The sequence below is a fragment of the Cebus imitator genome, unplaced genomic scaffold (genome assembly GCF_001604975.1).
Source record: "Cebus imitator isolate Cc_AM_T3 unplaced genomic scaffold, Cebus_imitator-1.0 Scaffold464, whole genome shotgun sequence".
Lineage (NCBI taxonomy): Eukaryota > Metazoa > Chordata > Mammalia > Primates > Cebidae > Cebus > Cebus imitator.
In genome coordinates this window covers 411,878-436,115 of record NW_016107779.1, presented here as the reverse complement: position 1 = coordinate 436,115, position 24,238 = coordinate 411,878, and the positions used below count along the sequence as shown (strand labels likewise).

Genomic DNA, 24,238 nt, shown 5'->3' with positions numbered 1-24,238 from the left:
AGGTACCTTCCCATGGAGCTACGTCCCAGGCCTCGGTCCCTGACTGCGGTGCCAGAGAGGTACCTTCCCATGGAGCTACGTCCCAGGCCTCGGTCTCGGTTACAATGCTTTGTCAGTACCCCTCAAGCTCTCACTCACCCAGTGACTTGCAATAATTTCTGCACAGTAGTTCATCAGGGTGCTGGCATTTAGTTCCTCTGCCGTCTGGTAGAAGCGAATACAGTTCCTGACATTCACTAGAGACATAACACCCTTCTCACATCTGTAAGAGAGTATTCATGATCAGCAAGATTACTAGACAAATGTATTCATAAATGAACAAACCAAAGCAATAATCAGTGTACGTACTGGCTGGCTATGTCCTGTTAATAACACTATGAGGTAAGGTTCAACAAAGTATTATGAATAAATTACAGTTGGTCTCCAAGTTTTAAAAGTACTAGAATTTCATTATGATATTTCATTGCTCAGTTCTGGTCAGAATCCAACTAATATGCAGATGAACTTACTAAGCATAATACCTCAATTGCCTTAACAGTAAGCATGTGACACTCGCTGATCGTATAGACAGGTAGTTGTCAAATCAAGCACAAAATGGACCAACCTCTGTCCTTTAAAGGACATGTAGTTGTATGGAACATGGCTTTAGTTCCCACTAGCACAACTGTGTCATGCGAACGGTGTGAGTCAGAAATAGTTTCAAACACGAGCTCTACGCCTCAGTTAACTAACACCTCCTTAAAAGCTCTGTAAGATGAATGTGCATGGTATGTGAATTATAACTCAATAAAGTTGTATTTTAAAAGTCCACCTACAGTATCTATAATGTTTAGAAAAAAATAGACACATCAGCCAGGCATGCCTGTAATCCTAGGACTTTGGGAGGTCAAGGCAGGCAGACTGCTTGAGCTCAGGAATTCAAGACCAGCCTGGCCAACATGGTGAAATCCTGTCTCTACTAAAAACACAAAAACAAACTAGCTGAGTGTGGTGGTGGGCGCCTGTAGTCCCAGATACTCGGGAAGCTAAGGCACAAGCATTGCTTGAACCCAGGAGGCAGAGGTTGCAGCGAGCTGAGATCATGCCACTGCACTCCAGCCTGGGCGACAGAGCAAGACTCTGTTTAAAAAAAAAAAATAGAAAAAATAGCCAAATCATAGTACCCCCCCACCACCAAAAAAATCAGATTTCTAGTACAACAACAAAACCACAGTACACCAAAATAGAGAAAAATGGGCTACAATGGATGTCCTCACAAAGTCAGGTAATAACAAAAACAAGATTCTTTCAGAATCATTAAAAGGAAAACATGGCCAGGTGCAGAAGCCCACACCTGTAATCCCAGCACTCTGGGAAGCCAAGGCAGGAGGATTACTTGTTGCCACGAGTTCAAGGCCGGCCTGGGCAACACAGCAAGACCCTTTCTCTACCAAAACAATTTAGAAATTAGCCAGGCATGGTAGCGAGTGCCTGTCGTCCCAGCTACTCAGGAGGCTGAAGTGACAAGATCACTTGAGCCCAGGAGTTCAAGGCTATAGTGAGCCATGATCATACCACTGTACTCCTGCCTAGATGACAGATGGGGACCTTGTCTCAAAAAAAACCACAAAAAACAAAAAACATCAACTACCCATCAGAGAAGAGAGAGCTGAAGGCAGGCAAACAGGTCTCTGGTGGCAAGAGCAGGACCACATCGTAGTCTGGAAGATACAGCATTGGAAAGACCATACTTCCTCTATCCCAGAATTCCTGGAAGCCTTAGAGGGTCTCCTATGACACCAGGTCTATGGGGAAAAGAAGGCCAGGGCATAGTCCTTCAGCCTCCTTGCCTCCACAACTCCCTCCAAATCAGGTTCACCTCCAAGGGCAGCCACAGAGGACTAGTATGGTTTCACGAGATTTCCTGACATCTACCATTGTTTTCCCCACCAACAGCAGCCACCAAAACACAAAAGCAGAATGTGGCGGACAGAGCAAAATAAATAAACAGTGAGCTAAGAAAGACCTGAGTGGAGACCCATTAAATTTTAGGGGCCAAATTACTTGGGCTCTCTGTGCCGTCTCCTCCTCTGTAAAATGAAGATGTTACTCTCCTTCAGATGTTTGAGGAATACTTGGTTGTTTGTCAAGATGGAGGAGAACTAGTTATACTCAGCACAGCTTGAGGTATGTAGTCGATATGCTCGTAAGTTTGAGGGCTCTCTCCTAGCCCGTCTCTCAAGTCTGAAATTCCTTTACTAAGGAAGAAGCATAAGATTTTAATAACCCACATTCGTGGACGTCAGTCCTGTTAACAATAACCAGCTAGCAGCTAATTCCCAGTCTTAACGGATGAGCTTCAGGTAACAGAGTAGAAAAGGACTACGGGAGAGGGTGATGGAGGAAGAAAGAAGGAAGGTCACAAGAAAGACCTGGGAACAATGAAGAACACACTTTCAAAACCTCACAAAGGAGAGGCTAGGAGCAAGAACGTAATCTTGGTGTCATTTCTCTATTTAGCAATAAATGCAGGCACCTGCTTTACACTAAGACCTGTCAAAGTTTTGGTATTTTTTGTTGGTGGTGGTTTTTTTTTTTTTTTGAGCAGACTCTTGCTCTGTCACCCAGGCTGGCGTAAAGTGGCATGATCTCAGCTCACTGCAACTTCCACCTCCTGGGTTCAAGTGATTCTCCTGCTTCAGCTTCCTGAGTAGCTGGGATTACAGGCACGCACAGCCAAGCTCGGCTAATTTTTGTATTTTTAGTAGAGACGAGGTTTCACTACGTTGTCCAGGCTGGGCGCTTTGTTTTTAATTAACATAACTGATTGGTGTAAGGAAGCATCCAGGGCACTTTAAAAATCATGTTGTTATAATATCTAAGTAAGTTATATTAATAAGTTATAATAAACAAGAACGTAAGTACCGTACACAGCATGATATTTCTAAGCCTCAGTTTTCTGTATCATTGGCTTCTCCAAACCTGTAGCACACCATGTCAACATCTGACAAAGTCATTCTAACCTCAGCTATGAAATCAGAGCATTCAGGAGAAAAATCCTCTTTTCAGATATATGAAGCTTTTACCACTTTTACAACTAATATTCAGTCCGCCTTCCTAACATCCTAACAACAGGCAGTCTAATACACAGTGCGATCTCAGGAAGTAATGACTCACATTTGTAGAGCACTTTTACAAAGCACTTTTACAGACAAATGCTGAGAATCTGAAAATTCCATTCTCCTTTTCACTGTCAAATGATATTGTGCCAAGGGACTCAAATATGTTTCAGGAAGACAGCTCTTTTATTAAAGCTGACAGACATTTCACTGTCACCAATTCTAGGATCTCCAGAGTGCCATTTGCCATTTGGATAGATTGTAAATAGTAACTGACATGATTTATGCAACCAATGAACACGTAATCTTATTTAGAAATTCAGATTCTTGGTTCCTATATTCTCTTTAAAAATAGCAAGACAGACTAACTTTCACCCAAAGGGAATTTTTAAATTATTATTTTTAACTTTAGGGTACAGAAGGATATGGATGTACAAAAACAATAAACCTAATTTTAAAAGTATAAAATCGAGCATATATTTAAACATCCCAAAAACTCCTGTCTAGTTTTCACATCACTCTTGAGTGTATGTGGGAAAAAGAAAAATTACTGAAAAGAAAAATGACAGGTGAACAGTGATTTAGTTACAAATGACTTTTTTCTTTACATCATTCTGTATTTTCCAAACACACTGAACATGTATTATAATTTTCTAAGGAGAAAAATATTACCTATCATTTTTTAGTATATACATTAATTCTCTCTTTTTTTAAAAAAATTAGCCAGGCGTGGTGACTCATGCCTCTTAAGACTTTGGGAGGCCGAGGTGGGCAGATCACCTGAAGTTAGGAGTTCAAGACTAGCCTGGCCAACATGGCAAAACCCCGTCTCTACTAAAAATAAAAAAATTGGCCGGGCATAATGGTGGGCGCCTGCAATCCCAGTTACTCAGGAGGCTGAGGCAGGAGAATTGCTTGAACCAGGGGTGGAGGTTGCAGTGAGCCAAGATTGCGCCATTGCCCTCCAGCCTGGGCAACAAGAGCGAAACTTCATCTCAAAAGATAAATAAATAAATGAATAAATAAATAAAATAGCCAGGTGCGGTGGTTCACGCCTGTAATTCCAGCACTTTGGGAGGCTGAGGCAGAAGGATCACTCGAGGTCAGGAGTTTGAGACCAGCATGGGTAACATGGTAAAACTCTGCCTCTGATAAAAATACAAAATTAGCCAGGCATGGTGGCAGGCGCCTGTAATCCCAGCTACTCAGGAGGCTGAGGCAGGAGAATCACTTGAACCTGGAGGCGGAAGCTGCAGTGAGCCGAGATGGCACCATTGCACTCCAGCCTGGGTGACACAGTGAGACTCTGTCTCAAAAAAAAAAAAAAAAAAGCAAAAGAGTATTTTCATCAGTGTGTCCTCCACGGTAGAAAAAAAAGAAAAAAAGTATTTTCCTGATAATTCTTACTATCAAAACTTCCTTTTCATTCAACTGGTGCCGAGATCCCTACATTACCAAAAAAGCAAAGCCTGCCTCACATTGAAGTGCCTGCCTCTGTGGGCACCCTTTCAGTCGCCATCTCAAACATGTCATTCCTTTCAAGGACAGCAGTGGGCACTCTGTGACCCTTTAAAGGCCGACACTTGAATCCACTCCTGGTGTCTTCCACTTCAGCTCCTAATAAAGCCATGACAGATAATAAGCCAATAATCACATCCAACAATATAAAATGAAGCATCTGGTAATGTTGACAGTCATGAAGCCTACTCAGTCAATACACAAGAGTTTAATTAGAGAATCCATTACACACATTACAATGCTCTAAACTACTCCAACCCAAACGTTTATATCAAAGCAACTTAATTTATATAAGCAAGTTTGACAAGGTCAGTAGGAGAAAGCTCAGGAAGTCTGGAAAAAATATAAAGACATAAATCATGCTTGCTCTAATTAAAATCAGTCTCATTTCACTCTCACCAAAACTCACCGAAACAAATTAACAAACAAATGAAAGCGTTAACTGAATGGCCTCAATAGTAAAGTTAGCTTTGCTAAAAACCTAATACTGTATGCATCTATAGACCGTGGACCTGCTTTTGTTTTTGTTACTGGATTTAGATATTAAAATGCAGGCAAACCCACATCAATAACAGACAGGAGTCGGCCGTCTACTGGTTTCATGTGGGGGAACAATGAGTCCTCCCAGGAAAACAGCAGCCCCGTGACAAAACAGCGAGCAGCTCTAGGCAGCAAAGTCTCTCTGGGCTCTCTGGGGAAAAACACAGCAACAGCTGGAGTGCCTCTTGATGGCTGAAACCAACCCTTCATTCACCCAGGAGAACAGCCATTCCTTTAGGCACCCAGTGAAATACAAAAGATCACTAAATGCTGATCCGTCATCCAAGCTGATTACCAAGAGCCACATCTCCAGAAGGCAGACGCTGCAGGACATACTGTCTGACATTATTTAGTGAACGTTTTGTTTTCTGTTGTTCTAAAATGCCAAGTTGGGAGAGCAACAGAGAAAATGCAACATAAAAACACAGCATGCTACCTCCTTGACAACCTAAAATGCAGTAACTTCACTGAAGTGAGTTCTCTGGAACACTGGCTATCAAACTTATTTGAACAATATTTTCATTTATTAATTTTGGCATTCATTGTTTCCAACAACGAGACTATGCCTAAGGACTTCATTCAACTAGATATATCAGAAAATAGAGTAAAATGTCAAGGAAAACAGAAAGGGAAGGAAAGCTGCATGTCTGGACACTGGATTACATTATTTCATATTTAATTTTTCAGTTTATACAATTGTGTAATTTCAGGTAACAGAGCAGTGAAAGAAAACAGCAAAAGCTTTAGCAGAATTTAGCTACAACACCAAGCAAGGGAGATAACAAATTCTCTCCCCACCATAGCCTTTAAGAGAACACCCTGCAGAAGTTATTTACATTAGCAGAAGCAGCTGCTCTCCCAGAGCTCGGCATAATTAAAGCTCAGGCACCACCATCTGAGGTGCTTGAATATATCTGCTGTGACTTGCCTCTCCCTGAGGAGCTGTAGCTGAAACCGATTTGCTAGTTTCATCAACTCCGTCAGGAACACATCATCCTCTCTGAACTCCAACTCGTCCGTATAGATCCAGCGAAGCATTGTCATCGTCACCTCAGGGTTAGCATCTGGTTAAACGAAGCAGAGAGAACAACTGAAAAAGCACTGAATGACATGCTCAGACTTTCTCGAGGGACCCCTAAAATTGGAGGCTAATAAATTACGGTATACCCTACTTCAGGAAATATTACACAGCCATTAAAAATGGTATCTAAGCAGTCTGGGAAGCATCTGACTCTAAAGTTTTGCTGTGAGCAGTGAGTGGGGAAGTGAACCTACTAAACATCTGTTGAATAAATTGGGGAAAATATTTGAAACCTCTGACGAAGAGTTCACATTCTTTTTTTCTATTGAGACAGGGTCTCAGTATGTCCCCCAGGCTGGAATGCAGTGGCACAATCACACCTCACTGAGGCCTTGAACTCCCTGGGCTCAAGTGATCCTTCCACCTCAGCCTCCCGAGTAGCTGGGACGACAGGTGCGCGCTAGCGTGCCAGGTTAATTTTTGTGTTTTTTGTAGAGACAGGGTTTCACCGTATTGCCTGGGCTGGTCTGGAAATCCTGGGCTCAAACAATCCTCCTGCCTTGGCCTCCCAAAGTGTTAGGATTACAGATGTGAGCTGCTTCACCCAGCCGGAGCTCACATTCTTTATAATAAAAATACCTTACAAATAAAAAGACGGACACCCAGTGGAAAAATGGGCAATGGATATAAATAGGTAATTCACAAAGATAAATAATGGCCAATAAACCTTACTGATAACCAAACACAAATTTAAACCAGAGTACGTTTTATCTCTCAGACCAGCAAAGATGTTTTTAAAGAACATGACCTTTTACACAGCAACTACATATGTAGATTATTATCCTAAGACAATAATTGGACAAATACAGAAAAAACGTATGTACTAAGATGCTCAACACAGTATTATTAATAATGAAAAACTAGACAAAAGAGTCCAACAATGGAGAGCTAATTAAATTACAATATACATACACACTGGAAAAATGCAGTTAAAACTATGCAGATATATATTCAACATAAGAGATTTACTACATAGGCTTTTTGAAAAGTTGGCTAAAAATGCTTCTATAAGATCTCATTGGCTCGGTGCAGTGGCTCATGCCTGTCTCAAAGCTTTGGGGGGCCAAGGTGGCGGATGGCTTGAGCCCAGGAATTCAAGACCAGTGCAGGCGATACAGTGAAATCCTGTCTTTACAAAACATACAAAAATTACACCAAAATCTCAGAAATCACCGCCAAAGAACTTAACCATGTAACCAAACACCACCTGTCCCCCCAAACCTACAGAAATAAGAAAAAATTAAGCAAAAAATTCAAAAATTAGCTGGGCACGTATCATTAGTGGTGGCATGTGCCTGTAGTCGCAGCTACTCAGGGGGCCAATGTGGGAAGGTAAACTGAGCCTAGGAAGTTGAGGCAGCACCAAGCCGTGACTGCACCACTGCACTCCAGCATGGGTGACAGAACAAGATCCTGCCTGAAAAAACAAGGAAAAAGGAAAAAAAATAGGTCTTGCTTTTTGTTACATATACTCATGTGTATGCATGCATTACATATATATATAAAATACGCGACACACTACACACATTGAGAGACAGACACGCACATTTTTCTGTGTCCGTCTCTCAAGAGATTAGAAGGATACATACTAAAATATCAACCCAGGGATAATTTATAACTAATTTTCCTTTTAGGTTAATTTTACAGTTAGCTTTATTTTTACTTAAGGAACATGAATTACTTGTGCAATCTTTTTAAGTTAAAATAAAGACTGTATAGCAACTTAGAGAAATGCTTGGGATGAGCATCATAGTATAAAATATCTAAACTATTATTTCATCTAGAGTTAACTCTTGACTAGTCAGAATAAGAAGGGTGATGGTAAGAAGAATACTTAAAATCATGGTCAGCACAAGTAATTCTCAAGGTGTGGTCCTGGGCTAGGAGATTCAGCCTCAATCTGAGAACTTATTAGAAATCTGATTCTTGGCCAGGCGTGGTGGCTTACGGCTATAATCCCAGCACTTTGGGAGGCCGAGGCAGGCAGATCACGAGGTCAAGCGATCAAGACCATCCTGGCCAACAAGGTGAAACCCCGTCTCTACTAAAAATACCAAAATTTGCCAGGTACGATGCCGTGCACCTGTAATCCCAGCTACTCGGGAGGTTGAGGCAGGAGAATTGCTTGAACCAAGGAGGCGGAGGTTGCAGTGAGCCGGGATAACACCATTGCACTCCAGCCTGGTGACAGAGCAAGACTCCGTCTCAAAAAAAAAAGGACAAGAAATTCACTCTATGACTCAGATTAAGCAGCCAGTGGCCTAAGGGTAGGCGGAGAACAATGAACAGGAAGGAGGGTGTGTGCTACAACTGTGTTCTTTTGGGTAAACTGTCCAGCCTATCCGCTTCCAATCTACGTAAGCAAGTGGTGGCAATAGATAGATGACTGCATAAAACAGGAGTTCACTCTAAAAGGAGTGGCCTCGGAAGAGAAAGGAGTTGGCCTCTGAGTCCCACGTGATGGAGGTAATCATCCCCTCAGAAGGCCCGGCATGCAAGCCAGAAAACTCTGTGACGTGAAGTACAAAAAGCAAAGTAACATTCAAACTTCTGACTCTGTTTCACTGCAGTCCAGGATGCACATAAACATACTTTGGAGACCTTAGGATTTTCTATGTGGCCTAGTTTTTTGTTTTGATTTGAATTTTAAATAAATGTTTTGCAAGACATCCGAAATGGATGGGAATAAACTGAGCTGTATGCAATTAACCATTAAATGAAACATACTGAGGTAAATGACTTGTTTTTTACTTTATTTTCTTTATTTAGGGACAGAGTCACTGTTGCCCAGGCTGGAGTACAATGGTGCAATCACAGCTCACTACAGCCTGAATCTCGAAGGCTCAATCGATTCTCCCACCTGACCCTGCCAAGTAAGTGGGACTATAGACACATACCCCCATGCCTGGCTAATTTTTGTGTTTTTAGTAGCGACAGTTTCGCCATGTTGCCCAGGCTGGCCTTGAACTCTTGGCCTTATGCAATACTCCTGCTTTGGCCTCCCAAAGTGCTGGGATTACAGGCATGAGCCACAGTACCTGGCTGACGTTGTTTTTAAATCCTCTGTTTTTAATCTGTGAAAAGCTGAGAAAGGTGTTCTGAATCTCCTATTATGACTCTGGTTTAATTAAATTATCTGAGTTTCCAATCATTTTTTTCTTTTTTGGGGGGATGGGGGGGTGGGTCGGAGTCTCACTCTGCTGTCCAGGCAGTAGCACAATCTCTGCTCACTGCAACCTCCACCTCCCAGCTTCAAGCGATTCTCCTTCCTCCTTTCCAGCAGCTGAGACTACAGGAGCACGTCACCACACCTGGCTAATTTTTGTATTTTTGTAGCGATGAGGGCTGGTCTTGAACTCCTGACCTAAGATGATCTGCCCATCACGGCCTCCCAAAGTGCTGGGATTCTAAACGTGAGCCACCATGCCCAGCCCTTTTTCTTTCTTAATCTACTTCACATAAAAATTTCTGTTTCATAAAATTAAAAAATCTTGGCAGACTGTATCATCTTTATCAATAAAAATTCTCCTCTTTAGTCAGTTTAAGGATGTATCCTTAAATATAACCTCCCGGGAATAAAATTAAACCTCAAACTATATTTCTAAATAATCTCTGGCTCAAAAAGAAATAAAAGAACAGCGGTCCTAGTTCTGTCATGGCAGTAGAACAACTCATCCCAATTTAACTGATTATAGCCAAAAACTCTGGACATGGTACAAAATAACAACCTAAAGACTTGGAAAAGTCCACAAAAGCAGGTGAAGCGATGGGGAGGCAAAACTTGAAGCAGCAACCGCAGGGGATGAGTTTCTTTTTTGCTCCTCTCCCACGGCTTTGCCTGACGGTGGACTCCAGTAAAGGAGCAGAACTGCCTCAGTGACCCTGGGGATGGCTAAAAACGCCATCTTTCTGGACGAAAAAGAGAAGAATTCCAGAGTGAAGAGAGCCAGGGAAGGAGATCTGATAATTCTGTGAATGAACCCACACAAGCCTCAGGCTCACCTCTGAGTTACTCATACATGAAATAGCCCCAACCCGGCTTTAAGAACTGAAGTGATATTTAAATACCTACTCACAGAAGGTGAAATGGAACTTGTAGTCTGGACCTTTAGAGAGTCAACATTTCCCAGAGGTTTATACAGGACCCAGAGTCGACAGAGCATAACAGAACATACCACAATGTCCACAATAAAATCGAAAATTACTTTTTGGCATAGAAAGAACTAGGAAAATGTGACTACTTCTCAGGAGAACAGACAATCAACAGATACCAACCCCTAAATGACCCAGAGGTTGGATTTATCCAAGAGTTGAAAACATTAGGTACAACTATGCTCCAGGAGTTAAAGGAAAATACACTTGATATGCAAAGATGAACACTTCAGTAGATAAACTATAAAAAAGAACAAAGGAAATTATAAAACAGAAAAAATTAATATACGCAGTAAAACTCACTCAAGACTCCAGAGCAGAATAAAAATGGCAGGAGACAAAGTCAGTGAACAGCTAGGTCAACAGAAATTACCCAATCTGAAGAGAGAGAAAAAAGACAGAGACTCAAGGAGACCCACGGGATAGTAATGAAAAGTCTACTACATGAGCCATTTGAGCGTCACAAGGAGAGATGAAAGAAATTAGAGAAGAAAAATATCGAAAATCTTCCTAATTTGGCAAAGGATATATGTTTACAGATTCAAGAAGATTACTGAACTCCAAACAAGAAGAAAATCATATCCAGACACATCATAATCAAGCTGCTGAAAACTAACCATAAAGAAAAAGCCCTGGCCAGGCGCGGTGGCTCACGCCTGTAATCCCAGCACTTTGGGAGGCCAAGGTAGGTGGATCACCTGAAGTCAGGAGTTCAAGACCAGCCTGACCAAAATGGCAAAACCCTGTCTCCACTAAAAATACAAAATTAGCCAGGCGTGGTGGTGCCTGCCTGTAATCACAGCTACTCAGGAGACTGAGGCAGGAGAATGACTTGAACCCAGGAGGGGAGGTTGCAGCAAGCCGAGATCGCACCACTGCGCTCCAGCCTGGGCAACAGTGAGACTCCGTCTCAGAAAAAAAAAAAAAAGAAAAGAAAATGAGATAAAATACAGTAATTCAACTCAAAAAGAAAAAATAATTCAAATGAATTCCAAAGAAAGATTTAATATAGATAAAAATAAATTATTGAATTGGCTAAATATAAATAAAAATTAAAAGAACAATTAACCTAAACCAAATCTGCTTATTTGTTTTAAGCCAACACAAGACAAACTTAACATAACCAAAGATTGGTGAGAAGAACCCAAAAGCAGTATCAGGATTAAGAATATAACCACAGATAAAATAGATTATTTTGAGCGCTAAGAGAATCTCTGGACATGGGACTCAGCTGTTGGCAGGAGGCCACAAGGCTGTTTGAGTGTCCTCATGACATGGCCACTAATGTCCCCCGAAGTGAGCAATCTGAAAGAGAGAGCAAGGAGGAGGCCACAATCCCTTTGATGAAGCCATCTCTCAAGTCACATGTTGTCACTTCTACCACACTCCACTTATTAAAGGTGAATCAGCCTATACTGAAGAGGAGAATCTGAATCCACCCTTGAAGGGAGAACTATCAAAGAATTTGTGAGAATATTCTTTTTTTGCGAGCGCATTCTAAACTTAGCATGTCATTGAAAGAATACAGTATGATTTAATACTGAAACTGAACAGCCTTGAGCTAGTAGTTCATACAGTAGCCAACAGATGTTGAATACTGCTATGCTTCTCTTAAAAATTTAAATATCACACAGCCCCCCTGAGTTTGCTGAAGCATTTGGGGTTGCCTCAGCACAGAGTTTGGGAAACTATGCCCTCCCACTGCACAGTGCAAGCTTTCCAGGCGATTCTTCAGGGCACAACTTTCCCAACCAGGATGAAAGGAATCAAGAAGGATGCTTTCTGCCATCTGGAATGGCTTGACGCTACCCAGCACACATTCCAGGAGAGCTGAACAACTCACACTCTGAGCTCTTAAGCCAAGCAACTGTTAAGATCTTTGCTTGAGAAAGCATGCAACAAACTTTAGCTTCAAAACAGCCATTCTAATCCACTGGAACCTCTCACTGTGTCAGCTGCTATTGGTAAAGTGCTACAGAGAGGCTACAAACAGATCATTTTGCTAGAAGTAAATTACTTTACTTCACAGAGAAGTAATACTCTCCTCGTGGACTCAGATTTGTTAGGCTTTGTTGAGCTAACAGTTACATTCTTTCTCCTCCCACTTGGTCAATCAGTTATCTTTATAAACTTTTATCTTTTATTCTTTCTTATTAGGGTATAGTAGACAAAAATTATATAGAGCTAATAATGTATGACATGTTTTGATATATGTATACATTATGAAATGGTTATAATAAGCGAATTAACATATCTATCACTTCGTCTATTTAAAAATATCTTAACAATAAGAAATAAAAAAGCACATTTCTACTTGGTTTACATTTTCAGAGACTTTCATGCTTCCAGAAAAGCTGCAGAGCATTCCCATATGCCCTTTACTCATCTTCCCCTAATACCAAGACAGCTTATATAACCACAGTACAATTATCAAAATTAGGTAACTAGGTAATACCTACAATACCAATGCTATTAACTAATTATAGGCTCTATTTTGCTAGTTTTACCAGTAATACCCTTTTTATGGCCAGAATTCCAACTGAGGATTCTACGCTGCATTCAGTGTTAGTCTCAGCCAATCTCTAATACTTCCTAAACCATTCTTGTTTTTCTTTTTCTTTTCCTTTTTTTGAGACAGAGTCTCACTCTGTCTCCAGGTTGGAGTGCAGTGATGGGATCCTGGCTCACTGTAACTTCCGCCACCCAGGTTCCAGCAATCCTCCTGCCTCCGCCTCCCAAGTAGCTGGGACTACAGGTGCATGCCACTACACCCAGCTAATTTTTTATATTTTTAGCAGAGATGGGGTTTTATCGTGTTGTCCAGGATGGTCTCGATCTCTTGGCCTCGTGATCCGCTCACCTTGGGCTTCCAAAGTGCTGGGATTACAGGCGTGAGCCACTGCGCCCAGTCCCATTCTTATTTTTCATAACCTTGACATGCTTGAGGAACACTGGCTGATTATTTTGAGAAATGTTCCTTAATTTGGGTCTGAGGTTTTCTCATGATTAGATTGAGGTTATACATTAATGGCAAAAATCCTACAGAAAAGCCAGGCCCAGTGGCTCATGCCTGAAATCCAGCACTTTGGGTAGCTGAGGCAAGAGGATCGTTTGAGACCAGCCTTGGCTAGCAACACCCCATCTTTATTAAAAAATTAACCAGGCATGGTGTTGCACACCTGTACTCCCAGCTACCTGAGAGGCTGAGGTGGGAGGATCTCTTGAGCCCAGGAGTTCAAGGCTGCAGTGAGCCACAATCATGTCACTGCATTCTAGCCTGGGCAAAAGAGTGAGACCGTCTCTCAAAAACAAACAAACAAAAAAGAATCCTACAGAAGTGATTGTGCCTTTATCAGTGGATCACATCAGGTGCAAATATTTCACTTTTTTGAGCAAGATATGATTCATATACCCAAATACCTTTAAAGTACATAATGCCTGTTGTATTTCATCAGCATGTGCTAAAATTCTCATAATTAAGGCTGTGTGCAGTGGCTCACGCTTGTAACCCCAACACTGGGAGGCCAAAGCAGGAGCATTCCTTGAGTCCAGGAGTTCAAGACCAGCCTGGGCAACATGGCAAAACCCCAACTATACAAAAAATGGGCTGGGCGCGGTGGCTCATGCCTGTAATCCCATCACTTCGGAAGGCTGAGGCAGGCGGATCACAAGGTCAAGAGATCAAGACCATCCTGGCCAACATAGTGAAACCCCGTCTCTACTAAAATATAAAAAAATTAGCTGGGTGTGGTGGCACACGTCTGTAGTCCCAGCTACTCGGGAGGCCGACGCAGAAGAATTGCTTGAACCTGGGAGGCAGAGGTTGCAGTGAGCGGAGATCGCGCCACTGCACGCCACCCTTGCGCCTGGCAACAGAATGAGACTCTGTCTCAAAAAAAAAAAAAAAATGAGCAAGGTATGGTAGCACATGCCTGTAGTCCCAGATACTCGGGAGGCTGAGGTGGAAGGACTGCCTGAGGCCAGGAGGTCAAGGCTGCAGTGAGCCATAATGGCACCTCTACACTCTAGCCTGGGTAAATCTTAAAAAAAAAAAAAAAAAAGGTCAAAAAAAATCATAACTAACAGCAGGATTAAACTTGTGTTTAATCTTAAGAAATATCAGGACTGAGTGTGGTGGCTCACACCTGTAACCCCAGCACTCTGGGATGCCGAGGTGAGCAGATCACCTGAGGTTGGGAGTTTGAGACCAGCCTGACCAACATGGAGAAACCCCATCGCTATTAAAAATACAAAATTTGCCAGGCAGAGTGGCACATGCCGGTAATCCCAGCTACTCGAGAGGCTGAGGCAGGAGAATTGCTTGAACCCAGGAGGCAGAGGTTGCAGTGGGCCAAGATCACGCCATTGCACTCCAGCCTGGGTAACAAGACTGAAACTCCGTCTCAAAAAAAAAAAGAAGAAAAATTAGACAAGATCTTGAAAAGAAACATATGGAGGTTTTCTTACATTCTAAGATGTAAGTTTCCTGCGAGCAAGAATTTAACTTTGTACACTTTGTATCCCTAGCACCTTAAACAGTGCTTACCACTCAGTATTTGTTATATGAATGGACTAATGTTGAAAAACAAAACACCAATAAATTCATTCAATGATTTTATCAAGCCTGTTGGTGTGGAAAACACTTGGGCATTTAAAACATAGCTTTTGTGCTATTTATACACCTGTTTACAAGAACCTATTTCCAATCTTCCTCAAATTGCTGGCCAGCCACGAAGTGCTAGTGCTCACAGGTATCACATAACACACAGGCTTCCCAGACAGTCCCAGAAACTGCAACCCCAGGCTTAGGCAATCACACATCCACCCAGGCAGTGAGCAGGACTGCTGGACAAAGCACACAATTAGACATGAACAGGTCCACATGTGCCACTACCACCCTGGACCTCTCCCCCATAACACATTTCAAAGATACCACTCATAAAAATGTCATCAACAGTAAAAATGCCACATGTTCTCCCATCAGCTATCTTCACAGATACCTGATCTACCAAAGCCACAAAAACCATTTGCTTTGAAGTAGATAACTCCTGAAATAAACCTTATAGTAGGATCAAAACAAACTTACTATTTACAACTGGAGCGAGTCTAGAGACATTTGAAGACATTAACAATTTATTGTCCTCAACTCGAAAAAGCTTCCTGACTCACAGTGATGCAATCTTGCGGCCAGACAGCACTGAATTAAGCTCTAAATGTTTGGATGTACTAAAAAAGTTCAGTGAAAAGCAAAATTTTTTAATTCAATGTTAAAATTGGCTTTTTACTCCTTAATGTAATTTTCAGTGTTGTGCAATTTTGTTTGTTCCAGAGAGCAGCCATGATTTATCTTCCCACTCTCATTCCTTTTGGTTGCAGTCAATATTTCACCATTACAAATAAAACTGAGGAACGTTAACACTGTCTGAGTTACCTATGATAGATTCCCAGAAGACACACAATGAAGAAAAAAAAAAAAAGTAAGAATATTTCACCGCTCAGCTGCCTAACTCCTTTCTAAAACTATCATATCTACTTATCATGTCGCTGGCAATGTACAAGAATACCAAGTTCATGAGCCTCACAACTACTGGGATCATCAATTTTTGATTATACAGCTATCAAAAGATGGTAGCTTATTCTTAACTTTTTTCTAACAAAGTCAAATATTTTCCGTATATTATCTTCTAGACGTCATAAACATTCTGTTCATATAATCAAGATCCTACCATACATTTTGTGAAAAACACCAAATGGTCTTATGAATTTTAAAAGGTGTCCATAATTCTGTTATATATGAGGTCAAAGATACATGGCTTCAAAACATCATGCTTTAAAAAAAAAAAAAGCTATGCCTGAGATTTCGATCACGTGAACTGATGCCCTTCCAGGAAAACACTATTTCCCAGGTAGATGTTTTTAGTCACTGGCATGCAGGCGTACACACGTGTCGGTGTATATGTGTATCTGTATGTATAACTTTTAGTTATGGATCTCAAGTTAAATCCTAGAAATTATCATAAAGAGACAGAGTTCACTTGCAGTGGGGGAACACTGACATACATTCCCCTTAGTCCGTGAGATAAGTGCCTACTTTGCCTTTACAACACCGCTCAGGTTTTAGCCACCTATGCAACCCTCCTTTATCACCCCAACTGAGTCTCTCCTCAACCTGACGTGTAAGCGAATCACGTTTCTGTATGTACAGCCCTGGTCTGAAATGACCTGTTTGTGGCCTGCTTCCTCCAGCAGAGTATGGGCTCCATATGGCAGGGACTGTGTCATCACCCCAGTGATGCTGGCACTGCACATGGAAAGTAGTGCCTTCTGCACTGACAAACCTTCTAAACAAAGATGTAACTCACTCAGACAAGCACATGGTCACGAGCAGCGTAACTATGTTTGGTCAACAACAGACTGCAGACACGATGTTGGTCCCATAACATTATAATATGGCATTTTTGCTGACCTTTTCTATGTTTAGATATGCAAATGCTTACCGCCGTGTTACTGCTGCCTATGGCATCCAGCGCTGTACAGGGTTGTAGCCCAGGAGCCAGACTATGCCATATAGCCTAGGCATGCAGCAGGCTCTACCACACAGATTTGTGTAAATATACTCTATGATATTCGCACAACAAAACCACGTAGTGACACATTTCTCAGAACACATCCCTGTCGTTCTCCTCACCATATAATTCTCACGAATATTAACAGTCGAATTAAATTAAAACTTTGCTCTTTGCCCTTTTTTTCCCAATAGCAGTCAGGCAAGTACTAAATGAAAATGCAACTTTCAGGTCAACTTTTGAAAATGATTGTTTTTTAGTCCTATTTGCTTCAATCACTCACACACACACACACACATGCACACACACGCACACACACGCGCATGATATAAAACAAATAATAACATTAAATAAGCCAACGTAGCTATTTTTTTTTTTTGAGACAGGCTCTTGCTCTGTTGCCCAGGCTGGAATGCAGTGGTGACATCATAGCTCACTGTGCCCTCAAGCTCTTGGCTCAAGAAATCCATCCACCTTACCTTTCCAACAAGCTGGGGCTACAGGCACATGCCATCAAGTCAAGCTGATTTTTTTTTAAATTTACTGTAGAGACAGGGTCTTGCTATGCTGCCAAGGCTGGTCTTGAATTCCTGGGCTCAAGTGATCCTCCCACCTTGGCCTCTCAAAGTGCTAGGATTGCAGGCATGAGCCACCATACCCAGCCTTAAAATTCTTTTCAAAAAAAAAAAAATTGTATATATTTAAGCTATACAACACAATGCTATGAGATACATATATAGTAAAAAATGGGTACTAAAATGAAGCAAATGAACATATCCACCATCTGATACAGGAACCCACACCTATTAAAATTCTGAAGGCTAATGGTCAACCTTTGATGTTAAAGAAAGATTACTATTATTCTTCAGAGTAACTGTTCTGAGTTCAGGCATCTAGTATTAAGTGTCAGGCAATTTGATGGCAGGACTTCTTATTAGATTTGAGGGAAAAATTTTTTCTGCACATGAATCCTTATTTGTAGCATACTTTTTCATGAAATGAGTGTATGGGAAATATTTACATTTTATAAATCATAAGGGCATTGCAGATACTCAAACATTTATGATTTGTTAGCCAGGTATTACCTCCTAAATAGGTAGGTAAACAAAGCACCTAAAAGTATAACCTCCTGATTCATTAATTATTTAACTAGTTCATTGTCACCATCAATTGCTAAGAAAACTATTTTACTTTCATTAAATCACAAATATTTCAAAATAAGACACTGTAACTTTCTGCCAAGAGTTCTTCCACTAGCAGTTTCGTGTCCCTCATCGCTCAAAGGCTCACCTGACAGGTCCAGCTCCTTAGTGGAAGACAAGTTAGCCAGACTCCAGCTGTCACTGCGGGCTGCCAGGACAAACTTGTGAGCACTGATGTGCCTGTCCCCAACCTTTATCTTCAGATCACTGATGAAGAAAAAGATCCACATATATTAGAAAAATGTCATCCTAACTAGGATTCATAGCTGATAAACACATTGAGTATTGATCAACATCTATCTGCAAAAGAAAAAACTATAGCAAAAAATTATTTCTATATGCTAGCACTGAATTCTGATGGGTCACCTTGATGCCATGTTGCTAGAAACGTTTTCTATGGATAAAGTCTGGCTTTGATTCATATGGGATGCTCTGCTTTCATACATCTTCTAATGGCATTCTTATGGTGGGGAACCTACAAGTTAAGTAGGATGATTAATACTCACATAAAAAGTAGAGGATATTTTATATAGAATAAAACAAAATAGACCATCAGGGACAGAAAGAAAGACAGTGAGGACAGCTCTGAGACAACAGCGCTGCTGTGCTCCACAGTAGTGCTCAAGCAAGGTTCAGCAGAAAAACCAAGAACAAACTGACAAGTGGTCCAGAACATGAAACTCAACACCTGGACTCCTGTTCTCACCAGGAACATTCAGACCTAACATTGACCCTTTTTTACTCAACTACTTATAAAAAAGGGAGTGAGGAGAAAGCTCTCTTTTCAAAACATGCTTCCGTATTTATGACATGCCATTATATGAAAAGATCTTCCTGAATAGATATTTCTGTTTAACTCTGAAATGTCAAATGCTACTTGACATAAATGTAGGAGAGCATCTTGGCAGTTAACAAAAAACGTCAAGATGACCCACGGGGCTGACACGAGCACATGCCATATGGTTATGCTGGCAGGAATCCAAAGTCACTGTCATCATCCTGCTTCTAGTTATATGTTTTATTTTCATATTCAACTTTAAAATTATTTACTAGGTTGGAAAGTCTTTGGAAACTACACAAAAATCACTATATGAGGAAAAAAAAGAAAAAAATATACCATTACATGAATTAACCCATCCACTTAAAAGGAAACCCAAACAGAATACTGTTTGTATGTAACACTTGACAGAGACACATTCTACCCTACAGTGTTGTCTAGGGCATGCTTCGTCATCATTTGAAAGGATCAACAATTCTAGTTCCATCAAAGGCCAAGCTGTAACTACATTAGATCACAAGATTGAGAGTATTTATTATTTCAAATTACTACAAACTGCTGCTAACGCAGTACAACATTATTCACGGACAAAGAAGAAATTGAGTATTCTATGTAAAACAGAACATAAAACTGTATCAACACATTTTGTGACAAAGTGTAAATAATTTAACAAAAACAAGAAGCTACCTACAAAGCACAAATAACTTTTAAACTCTCAATATATTTATAAAGTATAACACTGTAATAACTTAAATGGATTTTCAGTCTGTACTATTTCAACCATGAGTCTAACTTTTAGCCATAAAATTATAAAAATGAATGTTTCTAGAAAATTTCTACCATTCATGAGCATTGGGTCAAAATTCTATGTTCTGTAATCTGACATACCAAATGGAAATAAAGATAAGGATTTCATCAATAATTTCTAATAATTTTTTAAAACACAAATGAAAACCAGAAAATCTGACAAGTCCTGTCCATGAGGAGTGAATGACAGAAACAATTAAGGGCCTAGCAACTTTTTTTTAAAAAAACTTGAGTCCACTCAGTGAAAGACTATTTCCTTTTAAAACATGGAAATCAGGATGCTGTAACTGGAGAGGAGATAAGTAGTTTCTTGCTGGTTTCTCAAACACTTCCATAGGAAAACCTATAAACTACAGGTTTGGTTTGGTAAAAGAATGAGTATCGTAAATAACTACATATAGCCATCATTCCTACTACTTATGGGACAGAGGTCTTCTGAACTTGAAATGTAGGCCAGGCGTAGTAGCACACATCTGCAATCCCAGCACTTTGTGAGGCTAGGACTGGGAGTTTGAGAACAGCCTGGGCTACAGAGTCAGACTCTGTCTCTCATTGAAAAAAAAAAAAAGGCTACCACTTTCTTCCACATTTCTCAACTTAAAAAAATTTTAAACCTACAAATCAGTCATTCCAGTTGCTAAATGCACAGAAGCATACTATTTATATTTTTCAACAAAATGCACCGTATGGAATAAAGGTATTTTTCCCCTGTTGGTATAAGAGCTCTGCTTTAGCAACTGATTTCCCAATTTCAGTTACATCTTGACAGCTTAGTCTCCAAAGAAGGCTCCATTCCACATCTGACATTGTAGATAACATAGGGTTTCAATCTTCTTCAGATAAAGAACAAGGTTTTTTTGTTTTTGTTTTACACAGGGTCTCACTCTGTCCCCCAGGTGGGAATGCAGTGGTGCAATCTCGGCTCACTGCACCCTCCGCCTTCTGGGTTCAAGCGATTCTCCTGCCTCAGCCTCCTGAGTAGCTGGGACTACAGACACATGCTACCAAGCACGGCTACTTTTCGTAATTTTAGTAGAGACAGAATTTCGCCATGTTGGTCAGGCTGGTCTCGAATTCCTGGCCTCAAGTGATCCATCCACCTCAGCCTTCCAAAGTGCTGGGATTACAGGGGTAAGCCACCGCACCTAGGCTAGGGTAGTTTTAGAAGCTGAAGAGAGACCCGTGGGACTCATAAGATCACACCATAACTAGATAAAAAGTGACAGGAAGAAAACTGCCCAGTCTCATTCCCATTGTCTCTGAGAAGGATTTCAATACAATGAATGCAAAATAAAATTATTTATCAATTAATAAGTAATCAAGAAACTAAATGATGGGAATTCTTACAGGAAAGAGGCTCAAAGAGTAGAAGAGAGATGTCTGTAACAGAATAACATTAGGTTTCCCTGGGCCAGTAAGAAACGACGTGTTCACTTGTTTATGGAAAAAGAGGGGAAAAAAACACAATGGATTGTATTTTACAAGAAGCTACATCTATTCGAGTTATGAAACTATACTCAGAATATATACTTCCTTATTTTGTAATAGATTATTCTTTCATTTGGAAAGGACTAAGATGATAGTAGTTTTGAATCCTGAGTTATTTTATTTTTTTGTTATTTGCATCCCCTAAATTTTGATTTTTTTTTTTTTTTTTTTTGAGACAGAGTCTCATTCAATCACCCAGGCTGGAGTGCAGTGGTGCAATCTCAGCTCATTGCAACCTCCACCTCCCAGGTTCAAGCAATTCTTCTGCCTCAGCCTCCTAACTGGCTGGGACTACAGGTGTGCGCCACCACCCTTGGCTAATTTTTGTATTTTAGTAGAGATGGGATTTTGTCATGGTGGCCAGGCTGCTCTCAAACTCCTGACCTCAGGTGATCCACCTGCCTTGGCCTCCCAAAGTGCTGGGATTACAGGCCTGAGCGACGTGTTTAAAATGTCCTAATTTATTTGAAAATTTTACTAAGTCTTACCTAGACTGAGCTTCTCTCTCCCAAGTGGCTCAAGTCCTTCCTTCTTACATATATTCACATCTGTTTCTTTGCCAAGTCCAGCATCTCAATTCAGTCTTTCATCATTGCTGGTCTGGACTATACGCAACATCACAGGTGCTTGCCCTGCTCCTTTCTCTTTACAATTTCACCCACATGACATTAGCATGGTAATCTCTTTTTATTTTTAAAACAGGCTCTCTCTCTGTTGCCCAGGCTGGAGTACAGTGGCACAATCCTGGCTCACTGCAACCTCCACCTCCCGGGTTCAAGCAATTCTCCTGCCTCAGCTTTCCAGGTAGCTGGGATTATACACACCTGCCACCATGCCCAGCTAATTTTTGTATTTTTAGTAGAGACAGGGTGTCACCGTATCGGTCAGGCTGGTCTCAAACTCCTGACCTCAGGTGATCTGCCCACCTCAGCCTCCCAAAGTGCTGGGATTACAGGTGTGAGCCACTGTTCCTGGCCACACGTTACTCTTCTTAAAACACAACCCTGATTTTGAGAGTCCCCAAACTGGAAACACACGGTCTACTTCCCAGAGGACCAAGTCCAGACTCCTCACCTGAGCATCCTAACACAATCCAGCCCACGTTCCCTGCCTTTCTCTGCCCCGCTGGCAGGCAGGCAGCCTGGCCTGGCCCTCTCTGTCGTCTGAGCCCTCTGTATTTCCTCACCTTTGAGACTCTTCTCAGTGACTCTCCTTACTTGTAATATTACTGTCTTTATCCATTAAATCCTATCCAGCCTCTAACACCTACCTCAAAACTCACTTAAATAACAACAGCTAACATCCTATTGCTGCTATTAACCGGCGAAAAACTTTTCATAAGTTTTAAAAAGAATAACGACAGTTGGGCCGGGCGCGGTGGCTCAAGCCTGTAATCCCAGCACTTTGGGAGGCCGAGGCGGGTGGATCACGAGGTCAAGAGATCGAGACCATCCTGGTCAACATGGTGAAACCCCGTCTCTACTAAAAATACAAAAAATTAGCTGGGCATGGTGGTGCATGCCTGTAATCCCAGCTACTCAGGAGGCTGAGGCAGGAGAATTGCCTGAACCCAGGAGGCGGAGGTTGCGGTGAGCCGAGATCGCGCCATTGCACTCCAGCCTGGGTAACATGAGTGAAACTCCGTCTCAAAAAAAAATAAATAAATAACGACAGTTAAGAACTGAGCACTTACTATGTGCCATGCAGTCTCCTAACTGCTTAACCTGTGTTGATTAATTTGATCCTCACAACAACCTGAAGGTAAGTAGCAGTAGTGACCTCATTTGACAGATCAGGACTCTGAGGCATGTCACACAGAATGAGGTCACACAGCTAGGACGTGGCCAGCTGAGCTGCTGCAGACTTCACCCTCAACCATCAGGAGGTACTCTCCGACTACTTCCAAGCCTGTTTTCCTCTGACCATCTCAAGAGAAACGGACCTTTGCCCTCTGAATTCCTAGACATGTAAGCCAATTCCCGTTTGCATTCGCAATGCTATCACCATGACTCCCGGACACTTTGCTGAAGCAGTAAATAGGAGAGAAAAAAATCTTGCCTCAAGGAGCTTCTATTCTGGGGAATAAAGATTTGGTAATATCCTCATGAGAGAGAAATACATTTGTGAAGAAAGTCAATGACAAAAGTTGTCGCCTGGCCCAGGAGCAAAGCCCAGGGGCCTCTGGTGTCCAGGAGCTCACCTGTACTGCTCCTGCTCGTAGAGGTCCGCCACAATCGCCAGCAGGCGGCTGATGAAGGACTCACTGCTGCTGTCCTTGTTCGCCTGCGCAGCCAAGAGAGTGCATCTCTTCTCTGTCTCTGCCAGTTTCTTCTGCAGCTTGACATACTCTTGCCGAAGAAGCATCAAGTGCTTCTCCAACTTGGCCACCTCCTCTGCAAGGCAAACAAAGCATCAAGTTTACCGTGGCTGGTGTAAAGCAGGCAGCATTCACTGTGCCGTCATCACACAGATGGGAAAGACGCCCAAGTGACCGGCCCCTTGACAGTTCTACTATTTCTTAGTTCTAGTTCTACAGGACCAAGAATGGCTTCGAGGGCTGGGTGCAGTGGCTCACACCTGTAATCCCAAACTTTGGGAGGCCAAAGCAGGGGGAATCACTTGAGCCCAGGAGTTCGAGACTAGCCTGGGCAACATACTGTCTCTACATTTTTTAAAATATTCATTTAAAAAAAAAAAAAAAGAAGAATGGCTTTGTTTCAGGGTGCTGGAGAAGGAAGACCATCATGGTTACAGGGGTTTCTCCTCTCAGAAGCTCAGTGTTCAGTAATGACAATGAAGAGATATACACAAAGATGTCGACAGGCACCTGCCCTGCCAATCCTTTCCCAAAAGCCGGGCATCTCCAGGAGAAAAAGCTACCAAAATCACCTACAAGATTTTCTGAAACCACTAACAGTAACAACAATTTCCTAATTTTTACATGTTCTTCTAAAAGCTTTATATAAATTCCCTCATTTAACGTTTTTTTTTTCTTTTTTTTTTTTTTT

At 41.5% G+C, this 24,238-nt stretch overlaps 1 protein-coding gene across 2 annotated transcripts in view; it reads right to left on the bottom strand.

Moving 5' to 3' along the window:
* ANKFY1 (ankyrin repeat and FYVE domain containing 1) overlaps positions 1-24,238 on the bottom strand; it is an 83,848-nt gene that overhangs the window by 41,774 nt on the left and 17,836 nt on the right. For both annotated transcript variants that reach the window (XR_005197380.1, XM_017512184.2), the window contains exons 2-5: positions 23,431-23,623; positions 18,246-18,364; positions 6,085-6,220; positions 139-262 (exon numbers count right to left, since the gene is read on the bottom strand). Coding sequence is in view for 1 of the 2 variants with exons in the window: in XM_017512184.2 (XP_017367673.1) it covers positions 139-262; positions 6,085-6,220; positions 18,246-18,364; positions 23,431-23,623 (572 nt within the window). In the remaining variant the exon portion in view is untranslated. The remainder of the gene's footprint in view (positions 1-138; positions 263-6,084; positions 6,221-18,245; positions 18,365-23,430; positions 23,624-24,238) is intronic.